The following is an 11,901-nucleotide window of genomic DNA, read 5'->3' on the forward strand; positions in this document are numbered from 1 at the left end:
TCACATTGATAACGTATAAAATTCGAAAAAGCATATTCAAAATTTTACCCAATCCCAACGGTCGGATACTCTGACTCAACTGAAATCATAGCCGTTGGATCCTTGATCATGTTCGACCTTTAACCTTTAATATCCGAAACATAAGCCCCCATTTCTCTCTCTCTCTCTAAAACTACACAGTAAAATATTTGCGTATTTTTTACAGAAACAGTCCAAAGGACACACAGACACAGACACTGACATCTCCTTCCATTAGAGAGAGAGAGAGAGAGATTGAAGAAAGTTTGATTTTTGAATTTGATTGATTGTCATATAGTCATTGATATATTCTATTGTCTCTCAGTGTCTTATTGTGGTAAAAGTCGAATACTTCTGTGGGGTTTTTCAAACTTGGGGCTTCTTAACTCTAGAGTTTGAAGATTCTTTCTATATATTTTTCAGGGGTTTTTGTTTTTTGTTTTTTTTAAAAATGGTTTCGACCGTTTGATGTCAGTTTCTTTGTAAGAAACAAAAATGAGCTCTGGGTATTTCTGATTCTGAGAAACTGTCTTCTGGGTCAGTGTCTTTTGAAAGTGAGAGTGAGAAGGAGTTTTTGAATATACTTCTTTTGTTTGATTGCTGTACTTGGAGGCATTGCTTGGTTTTCAGTTTATTAGAGAGGGAGATTTGAAGATCAAGTTATAGTCCGTAGCTGATTCTTATATGCATTTCTAAGTTATAGCTTTGAGAGAGAGAGAGAGAGAGAGAGAGAAAGAGGTTTGAAGAAGAAGCTATAGTGGGTTGCTTTCTGGGTATAAAGGGACAAGGTTCTGAGTTTCTGAGACTTAAAGGTTGGTTCTTCAGGTTGTTTTTGCTTGCTTTCATTGATGCCTACTTCAGAAAAAAGTGATTTTGTTTTCTTTTTTCCCTTTTCCTTTGTTTAATTTGCTAAGACTAGTGATATCTAACGCTTAGTAACAAGAAAAAAAAAAAATTTTTCCTTACTTGTTCTTCCAGTGGTGAGGCACTTTTTGGTGGCTGTTAATAGGCAAATCCCCTGAAAGTTAAGAGAAGTCAAATAAATTCGAGGTAAAATAAAATACTAGATTTCTTATTATTTGCTTTGAATTTTCTTGACCTTTTTTGTGGGGTTGGTCCATTTTGAATAAATTTAAATACACTCTATAATACAACTGTAATCTGTAGATAGGGACTCCTACCTTCTCTTCAAAGGAAAGTCTTTCTCTCTCAACTCGAAAGCCCAATTTGTAAGGAGAAAATTGTAAATTACAGCTAATAAATCCAACTTTTGCCTAACTATCCAACAATCTTGTCCATTGAATAATGAATGTAGCTCAGAGTCAAATTTTAGTTAGACTCAGTAGAGAAATCTGATATCATATTCACGGTTATCTGTGGTTGAAAAGTAAAGTTTCAGCTCTAGTCCGTACTTACCAAAATACCCTTCAGAAACCATTATAATACTCTGTTGCTATATAGAATGGAAGTGGTTTTTTACTTCATAAGTGAAAGGGTTATTTAGGTATTTGCATTTGAGAGAGATAATCCGCCGACGACTTCTTATTAATTGGACGGTATTGGTTAGCAGTTAAAAGTAACTCCTTTCATTTTCATCAACAATATATTAATAAATCATATCATTTGTATGAGGACCATGCTTTTATAATATGAAAATCTAAATTGGTATTAAATGAACACTTGCTAAAGCAGGGAAGGACTAGTGGGGCATCTTTAGGTACTTTGATTTAGTTGGTCAGGTCTAGTTTTCAGCAAAAACAAGCTTTGTGTGATCACACAAGATTCTGGAAGCACTTGATGTTAACCCATTTGTTCTTTAGTATGATTTTTTTTTTTTTTTTTGGTTTTAATCCCCTCTTTTTGTTTTGTTGTAGACTTAAATTATAATTCATGTGTATATGATTGCAACTGCTCCACTGCCATATAATTTTCTATGCAAATATCATTTCCTTTTCATGTTTTCTCATCTGGGTTGTTAGCTAAAGCCTTGGTTTTTCTCTGCATTCCATTTGTCACAGCTCCTGTATCAAATTTGGTCTAAACCAATATTGAAGTCATGGTGGAAGATAGTGGAACTGAGGTTTTGGCTAATATCCAGTCAGCTGAAGAGTGGTTATCCCATGCCCAAGAGCTGGTTCCAGTGGCACTTAATAAGGCCAGGGAGGTGAAGGGATTTCCTGGTAGGTGGAAGATGATAATATCAAAACTGGAGCAGATTCCATCACGTTTATCGGACTTGTCAAGCCACCCTTTCTTCTTAAAGAATGCACTTTGTAAGGAGCAATTGCAGGCTGTGTCAAAGACATTGAAGGAAGCTATTGAATTGGCTGAATTATGCGGTGGGGAGAAGTATGAAGGGAAGCTTAGGATGCAGAGTGATTTGGATGCTATGTCAGGGAAATTGGACTTGAATTTGAGGGATTGTGGGCTTTTGATCAAGACTGGGGTGCTTGGTGAGGCTACTTTGCCTTTGTCTATGGGTGGTTCTTCAGATGAACCAGAGGCTGCAAATCATGGCAATATAAGAGAATTGCTTGCTCGGCTTCAGATCGGGCACTTGGAAGCTAAGCACAGAGCTTTAGATAGCCTTGTTGAGTCTATGGAGGAGGATGAAAAGAATGTTTTGGCTGTTTTGGGGCGGAGCAATATTGCTGCTCTAGTGCAATTACTTACAGCAACATCTCCTCGTATCAGGGAGAAGACTGTCACTGTAATTTGCTCGCTTGCAGAATCAGGGAGTTGTGAGAATTGGCTTGTTTCAGAAGGTGTTTTGCCACCTCTGATTAGGCTTGTTGAGTCAGGTAGCGCAGTGGGTAAAGAGAAGGCTACAATTTCGCTCCAGAGATTGTCAATGTCCACAGAAACTGCTCGTGCTATTGTTGGGCATGGTGGGGTTCGTCCGCTGATTGAGATCTGTCGGACTGGTGATTCTGTTTCACAGGCTGCATCTGCTAGTACTTTGAAGAACATATCCGCTGTGCCAGAGGTGAGACAAACTCTAGCTGAAGAAGGGATTGTAAGAGTAATGATCAATCTGCTTGATTGTGGAATTTTGTTGGGATCTAAAGAATATGCAGCAGAGTGCTTGCAGAATCTGACTGCTAGCAATGAAAATTTAAAAAGGTCTGTTATTTCAGAGGGTGGAATTCGGAGCCTGTTGGCTTATCTTGATGGCCCACTGCCCCAAGAATCTGCAGTTGGGGCATTAAGGAATTTGGTTGGCTCACTTTCTATGGAGGTTTTGGTTTCTCTTGGTTTCCTGCCTCGGATGGTTCATGTGCTTAAATCTGGATCATTAGGTGCACAAGCAGCTGCTGCATCAGCAATTTGTCGTGTCTGTAGCTCAACAGAGATGAAGAAATTGATTGGTGAAGCTGGGTGCATTCCTCTACTTGTGAAGATGCTTGAGGCTAAGTCAAACAGTGTTAAAGAGGTTGCTGCACAAGCAATTTCAAGCTTGATGATCCTTTCCCAGAACTGCAGAGAAGTTAAAAGGGATGATAAAAGTGTGCCAAATCTGGTCCAATTGCTTGACCCAAGTCCACAAAACACTGCAAAAAAGTATGCAGTTTCTTGCCTAGCATCTCTATCTTCAAGTAAGAAATGTAAGAAGCTGATGATCTCATATGGAGCAATTGGCTATCTTAAGAAGCTTACAGAAATGGACATCCCAGGTGCCAAAAAGCTACTGGAGCGGTTGGAAAGAGGGAAAATAAGGAGTTTGTTCAGCAGGAAATAGAGGAAAATTGCAAGTGTCTTTTGTATAATGATGTTTTTCCCTTTCTTTTTATAGTTTTTGTATGATCGTCGTTTCATTGTCTATATGAAACAAGTAGCAGTTCATGCTATGAACTGGAATGCGCGCAAGCTTGCTAATCTATTAAATCAATGTTCTATTATTTATCAAATATATATAATAGTCTCTCTATATTCCTTTTATATTTTCCTCTCTTTTGGGACAACCCTCCTGCGTCATAGTTTTGTTTTGGACTTGAAATATATTTTCCGCAATATTCTTGGATAATCTAAGTTATTGTTTGCTTCATATTTCTAACTGATTTAGAATTATATATGGTTTATATATTCCTCGGTCTTTGATGATTGTCTATTCAGCTTTTGTTTCTGGTACAGTATCTGAATCTTGATGCTTAGCATCTTAATCTAGGTAAGGTTTGGAAGGACTTTATGATATATACTAGGCTTTTCATGTGGTTTAACAGTTCTTTCGTATTTATGATATATTATTCAGCTATTGTGATGGTAGGTATAAATGATTTAAGCACGACTGCTGCGTTATTTTTTTAAAGGCTGCATTACACAGTGCGTCTAAATTTGCTTTTAGAGTTTATACCTGCCACCACATGGGAACTTAATGCTTCAACTTCAACGTGCTGCTTTGAGCTTCCTTCAAATTTAAGATAAACATGTTATCACTTATCAATTAAAAGTTTTTCCGCAAGGGTTAGGATTCCACTGACTTGGAATTATTTTCAGCATTTTTTGAAAGATTGCTTTACATTTTTTATGGAACTCCTAGATGACTAGATCTATGATATTTCTTGCACATCCTATATGATATCACTACTATTTTATTGTGGAAATCATTGCCAATATTTTTCAGAGTGAATCGGCATTTATTACGCGGATTATAACTTACATAAATCAGAAAGGATAAAAAAAAATCCTCATGCTTTCACTGCAGAAGTTGATATTTATTGTAGAAGTGCCACTGCTGGTGCGTACTCTGTAAAGAAACCATAATTAGGGATTCATTTCTGTAAATTCGGATTCATTTCTTGCTGCTGGTGGCTACAGTTTCACATGTATCCATCTGTGTACACTTATTCATGTACTGTGATTGGGAGTTTGGCTATTTCTAACGCAATGTAGTTATACTGCTCCATTTTTTATTAGATGTACCTCCCTGAGTTCAATCTTCCCACCAGGCCACCACCATAATAATTTGCTGTTCAAATTGATTGAATCATATGTGACTAATATTACAACAACTATAATAACAACAACAAAAACTTGGGTAAATTACGAATTTGGTCCTTAACCTCTAAGTTGTGAGTCAAATTAGTTCCTAACGATTAAAATTTGTCAGTTTAATTCCTAATATTTTTGTATTATGTCAAAATGGTTTTTAATCTTTTAGTAACTCATAAATTATCTTTCTTTTTCTTTTTTGTTTTTGGGTCTGCAACATGTCCAAATGTTTGGTTCAATAAACAAGGAAGTAAATTTTTGTCTCACCTTTAGTAAATAAGTTACCGGAAATTATGGAAACTTCAAAAAATAATTTTGAGTTGTTTATACACTTGTAACATTTTCTCTAGTTGAGCTATGAACTTCTAATTGGTGATTTCAGGTCTTTTCCATTTATTCAAGTAGAAACAATGTATATAATGCTATATCATTTAAATCATATGTGAATTTCACATTATGCATACTTTTCAATCCGTGAAAAACTAAATCTTTATTAGGAAATGGTCCCTCTCCATTTTAAACTTCTCTTTGTAACTCATTCCAATCCTGGTTACCATGACAAGAGAGAGCGAGAAATGAAAATTTGGAGCAAAACAAATCTTCTTCCCTATTTTGCCATTTCTTCTTTGGAAACACAGCCTATGAATCTAACACTAACTAGGAATGCTGCCAAAACTCTATCTACTAACTTTGGATATAACATTATGGCGGTTTGTCTCATGCTTGTGGTGCTTTGCTTTACCAAGATTAGAGAAACTAACATGATGACACCAAGGAAGACAGATTTTTTTATATGCAGCAGATACAGCACTAAGATGTCTATACCAACCAGACTACCACTTTGGTAAGATTTTGCTCTAACCATCTGTCAGTATCATGCATATGCTGGTGCAACATAGTTTACCTTTTTGTGACCGAATCAATGTTTTTGAAGATTCAGTCTGGGTTTAATAACTGTGGAAGAAGAAGCAAGCCCATTTCAAGAACTTGCGCCTCTGTTTCCAAAGACCAAAGGGTATGTATTTCCTCTCATTTCAAAGTTCTTAATGTTTTTTGAATTCTGATTCAATGACTAGCTTAGAATGGGTGCCATAACTGTTGAGTTTATGGTATGTTTAAATTGGGAGAGGACAAGTTTATATGCATCTTGAGGGAAAAAAAAAGAGGAATATTATCGTTGTGAATTGGTGTTGTATATTAGTCTTTTTGGGGTCTTAGTGGATGATGCCTATAGGCATAAATAATAGACTTAATTATTGGCAAGGACAATTTGGTCGACATCGGGGATATTGAAACCTGAAGGGTGATCCTTCACCCTTTTTTTTTTTTTTTTTAATTAATTAATTAATTATTGCAATTCATGAAGTGAGTCATGAATGTGTTTGGTTGAGATTAGTAATTCAACATATTCGTGAGAACTGTGGATTATCATCAATAAAAAATAGTCCAACAATGTTATGCGAAGATAATGCCGCTTGTATCACTCAAATTAGAGGGGGCTATATCAAGGGTGATAGAACTAAGCATATTGCACCAAAATTCTTTTATTCACGAGCTCCAAAAGAGTGGCGATATTGATGTCAAGCAGATACGATCATGTGATAATTAAGCCGATATGTTCACTAAGCCATTACCAACTGCGACTTTTAAGAAGATGGTGCACAACATTGACATGCGTCGACTTAAGGATATTTTTACCATGAACAATGGAAGTTCTATGTACTCATGAGATGGAGTAAATTTTTTAAAAGATGTGTGTTGATTGTACTCTTTTTCCTTCGCTAAGATTTTTTTCTACTGAGTTTTCTTTTGCAAGGTTTTAATGAGGCAATCTTAAGGCACTAGAAGTTATATAAGAATATTGTACTCTTTTTCCTTAGCTAAATTTTTTTCCACAGGGTTTTTCTTTGGTAAGGTTTTAACAAGGTATATTCTTAAAAAGTGGTCATCTAAGGGGGGTATTAGAAATAAAGTCTGATTGGAATGTGTAAAGCTTAGGCAATGAAAGGGTTATTTGGGATGTGTAAAGTATGAATGTGTAAAGTCTATAGGGGAGATGTATATTCATAATTACACTCATTATTACAACCTTATCCCATGAACTCTACAAGCATCCTAAGGTTCTATATATATGTGAGATTGTTTTACTATTATTGTACACATCTAAGAGATATCAAAAGCAATGTGGATGACCACTGGAATACAAGAGTTTATCAATATATATTTCTTATTTTCTTCTTACTTTGTTTTATCTATTTCTATTATTTCACAACTTACTCCTAATAGGGATTTATGTGACTATAGAAAGTTTTCCTTTGACCCATTTTTTTGTACTACAAAACATTAGAAACTGCAAAAACTATCTCCACACACACACATACTCATTTTAGAAATTAAAAAAAAAAAAAAAAGTGAGTTTAAATTCCTATTAAACCTTCTATATTTACACCATTCATTATAATATTGCCACATAAGATTTTCTTTAAATGGTGAAATAGCAAGTTTCATATATAATACAATTATAATAGTTTTTTTTTTAAATTATAATAAATGTGTGTTAATAATTAACATAATTATTAATCTTTATAATTAGAAAAATAAAATAAGTAGTGAGAATATCATTTTTTATGGAAGTGACAATATCATATTTTGATGAACTTTCATGCAATGTATGAGTTACCAAATTTCACGACTTCTTAGTTACCACTTAACAACCACGACATCATGCATACAATTCAAATACTAGTATAAAATAAGAGTATGTTTGTTGGAGGTGAAATAGGGTGGATAGAAAACTTTGGACAGAAAATTGGAAGAAAAACTTTTTTGGTGAGTGTTCAGTTGGAGGGAGGGGAGGGAAAAAAAATTTGTGAGGCTTAAGTGTTTTCTTCTCGAGTCCATCAAAAAACTGAGTGGAAGGAATTTGATAGGTAAATGACAAAAATGCCCATGTGCACTTGCACATGGGCTTGTCCAATCCGTTGCTTTTTTTTTTTTTTTTTGGTTTGGTCTGGTCTGTACTTTGCCTCTTCCTTCTTCTTTTTTTTTTTTTTTTTTTTTTTTAATTCTTTCTTTTGCTTTCTTTTGTGATTTTTTGTTTAGTTTTTGTTTTTTCTTTAGAAGTGATTTCTTTTCTAGATATGATTTTTATTTCCTAATAAATTTTGGTGATTGATTTTTTTTTTTTTTAAATAGGGCATCATTTTTTAACAAAGATATATGAGTAAATTTATACAAATACATTTTTTTCATCCCTCCACTTTTCCACTCTCAACCAAACAAAAAGGAGGGAAATTAAAATCTTTTCTATCCCCTCACTTTTCCACTCTCCTACCATTTTCTATCATCTCACTTTTCTACTCCTCCAACCAAACGAACCCTAAGAGTTGGGTCCATTAAGTTGTGGTTGTGGTAGCGACTTTGATATAATTTCATATTTATATACATAATAAAAAGAGAAAATAAATTTTAAATATAATATATATATATATTTTTTTTTATTTTAGAATAAAAAAATATTTTTACTTTGTAAAGTTAGTTTAATATAAATTAAATGGGATAATTACACTCCCTTCCATTGAGGTTTTGGAAATGACACTCTACTTTAAACTTGAAAAAAAAAAAAAAATTCGCCTCCCTTGAGGTTTAAAGAAATTAACACTCCACCCTTTCTGTTTATATTAGTAACAAAATATTTTTAAATTTCTATAAGAATTTCTTTACAAGTTTAACCAAGTTAGTAAAAAAAATGACTGATAAATTTAGAATAAAAATGCAAAATTTATCAAGTACTAAAACATTTACAATTACAAATTTCTCCATAACTTGTTAAAAAAAGAAAAAAAAAAAAAAAAAAAAGCAAACTTCATACTTAATATTTTAAAATACACTTTAATTAAAAATTTAAAACAATGAATCTTAATTCTAAAATGGAGGATAATTTTTGAAACATACCCTTAAGCAAAGGGCAGTTTAATACACAAACATTTTTAATATTCATTCAACAAAGTTTGGTTGTTTATCAAGAAAAAAAAAAAAAAAAAAAAAAAAAAAAAAACAAACAACAAAACAAAACAAAAACAAAGTTTGGTANATTTGGGATGTGTAAAGTATGAATGTGTAAAGTCTATAGGGGAGATGTATATTCATAATTACACTCATTATTACAACCTTATCCCATAACTCTACAAGCATCCTAAGGTTCTATATATATGTGAGATTGTTTTACTATTATTGTACACATCTAAGAGATATCAAAAGCAATGTGGATGACCACTGGAATACAAGAGTTTATCAATATATATTTCTTATTTTCTTCTTACTTTGTTTTATCTATTTCTATTATTTCACAACTTACTCCTAATAGGGATTTATGTGACTATAGAAAGTTTTCCTTTGACCCATTTTTTTGTACTACAAAACATTAGAAACTGCAAAAACTATCTCCACACACACACATACTCATTTTAGAAATTAAAAAAAAAAAAAAAAGTGAGTTTAAATTCCTATTAAACCTTCTATATTTACACCATTCATTATAATATTGCCACATAAGATTTTCTTTAAATGGTGAAATAGCAAGTTTCATATATAATACAATTATAATAGTTTTTTTTTAAATTATAATAAATGTGTGTTAATAATTAACATAATTATTAATCTTTATAATTAGAAAAATAAAATAAGTAGTGAGAATATCATTTTTTATGGAAGTGACAATATCATATTTTGATGAACTTTCATGCAATGTATGAGTTACCAAATTTCACGACTTCTTAGTTACCACTTAACAACCACGACATCATGCATACAATTCAAATACTAGTATAAAATAAGAGTATGTTTGTTGGAGGTGAAATAGGGTGGATAGAAAACTTTGGACAGAAAATTGGAAGAAAAACTTTTTTGGTGAGTGTTCAGTTGGAGGGAGGGGAGGGAAAAAAATTTGTGAGGCTTAAGTGTTTTCTTCTCGAGTCCATCAAAAAACTGAGTGGAAGGAATTTGATAGGTAAATGACAAAAATGCCCATGTGCACTTGCACATGGGCTTGTCCAATCCGTTGCTTTTTTTTTTTTTTTTGGTTTGGTCTGGTCTGTACTTTGCCTCTTCCTTCTTCTTTTTTTTTTTTTTCTTTTTTTTTTAATTCTTTCTTTTGCTTTCTTTTGTGATTTTTTGTTTTAGTTTTTGTTTTTTCTTTAGAAGTGATTTCTTTTCTAGATATGATTTTTATTTCCTAATAAATTTTGGTGATTGATTTTTTTTTTTTTTAAATAGGGCATCATTTTTTAACAAAGATATATGAGTAAATTTATACAAATACATTTTTTTCATCCCTCCACTTTTCCACTCTCAACCAAACAAAAAGGAGGAAATTAAAATCTTTTCTATCCCCTCACTTTTCCACTCTCCTACCATTTTCTATCATCTCACTTTTCTACTCCTCCAACCAAACGAACCCTAAGAGTTGGGTCCATTAAGTTGTGGTTGTGGTAGCGACTTTGATATAATTTCATATTTATATACATAATAAAAAGAGAAAATAAATTTTAAATATAATATATATATATATATTTTTTTATATTTTAGAATAAAAAAATATTTTTTACTTTGTAAAGTTAGTTTAATATAAATTAAATGGGATAATTACACTCCCTTCCATTGAGGTTTTGGGAAATGACACTCTACTTTAAACTTGAAAAAAAAAAAAAAAATTCGCCTCCCTTGAGGTTTAAAGAAATTAACACTCCACCCTTTCTGTTTATATTAGTAACAAAATATTTTTAAATTTCTATAAGAATTTCTTTACAAGTTTAACCAAGTTAGTAAAAAAAAATGACTGATAAATTTAGAATAAAAATGCAAAATTTATCAAGTACTAAAACATTTACAATTACAAATTTCTCCATAACTTGTTAAAAAAAGAAAAAAAAAAAAAAAAAAAAAGCAAACTTCATACTTAATATTTTAAAATACACTTTAATTAAAAATTTAAAACAATGAATCTTAATTCTAAAATGGAGGATAATTTTTGAAACATACCCTTAAGCAAAGGGCAGTTTAATACACAAACATTTTTAATATTCATTCAACAAAGTTTGGTTGTTTATCAAGAAAAAAAAAAAAAAAAAAAAAAAAAAAAAAACTAAACAAAACAAAACAAAAACAAAAACAAAGTTTGGTTAATCGAATGTCAAGGGGGGAATGTTTTTTCCCTTCAAGTTTGGGACGAAGAATCATTTCTCCAAACAAGAGTGTAATTACCCCTAAATTAATTAACTTTCTTAATTTATCACATATCATATTTGAAAATTCAATTATAATGTTGTCTGTTTATTTGAGTTTAATTTAAGAAATGAGTTTAAAGTGTAATTACACCATAAAATTCTTAAAATTTTAGCAATTCATTACTAATATAAGTAATTTATATTTGCTCACAATCAAAATTTTAAAAATATACCAGTTAATATTATTTTAATATCTAAAATTAGAAAAATAATTTTGGAAAATTACTATATAAATATATATATATATATATATTTGTGTGGATGGAACATGGAGGAGTATATATTTGTGGGTTTTGGCTTTTTGTCTTTTTCCAACATTTTTAAAAACTAAAAATATATGAGCAATGCTGCATTCATAATATTTTCATAACAAATTTTAGGAACAAGTTGTTATCGGTGTTAGAGATATTCATAATATTTTCATAACAAATTTTAGGAACAAGTTGTTATCGGTGTTAGAGATATATATTAAACATGGTATCAGAGCCAAACTTCGTTCTTGGCATCAAACAAACATCTCTACACAGCAAAGAAGATTCTCACGTGCATACCACCATTTGAAGTCACACATATTTGTCTGCTGGATCCAGACTCCATAGCATCTCGTAGC

General features: G+C 31.9%; 1 protein-coding gene across 4 annotated transcripts; it reads left to right on the plus strand.

Annotated features, from left to right (window-relative positions):
• The first annotated feature begins 200 nt into the window (after nt 1–200).
• Nucleotides 201–3,957, plus strand: LOC112010689 (vacuolar protein 8). Of its 4 annotated transcripts, XM_024043043.2 has the most exons (3): nt 201–830; nt 997–1,068; nt 2,037–3,957. In XM_024043043.2, the coding sequence occupies exon 3, from the start codon at nt 2,075–2,077 to the stop codon at nt 3,755–3,757; it is 1,683 nt and encodes a 560-aa protein (XP_023898811.1). In that variant the 5' UTR covers nt 201–830; nt 997–1,068; nt 2,037–2,074; the 3' UTR covers nt 3,758–3,957. The 4 variants fall into 4 exon arrangements, with proteins under 4 accessions (XP_023898811.1, XP_065633737.1, XP_023898813.1 ...); XM_065777665.1 differs by lacking the exon at nt 997–1,068; XM_024043045.2 differs by lacking the exons at nt 201–830; nt 997–1,068 and adding an exon at nt 1,406–1,735.
• The last annotated feature ends 7,944 nt before the right edge of the window (nt 3,958–11,901 follow it).

This window comes from Quercus suber, unplaced genomic scaffold (genome assembly GCF_002906115.3).
Source record: "Quercus suber isolate HL8 unplaced genomic scaffold, Cork oak 2.0 scaffold_161, whole genome shotgun sequence".
NCBI classification, from domain to species: Eukaryota; Viridiplantae; Streptophyta; class Magnoliopsida; order Fagales; family Fagaceae; genus Quercus; species Quercus suber.

Bases quoted from the DNA above. Each gene is read 5' to 3' on its own strand.
- LOC112010689 (XM_024043043.2), top strand. From the start codon at position 2,075: ATGGTGGAAGATAGTGGAACTGAGGTTTTGGCTAATATCCAGTCAGCT.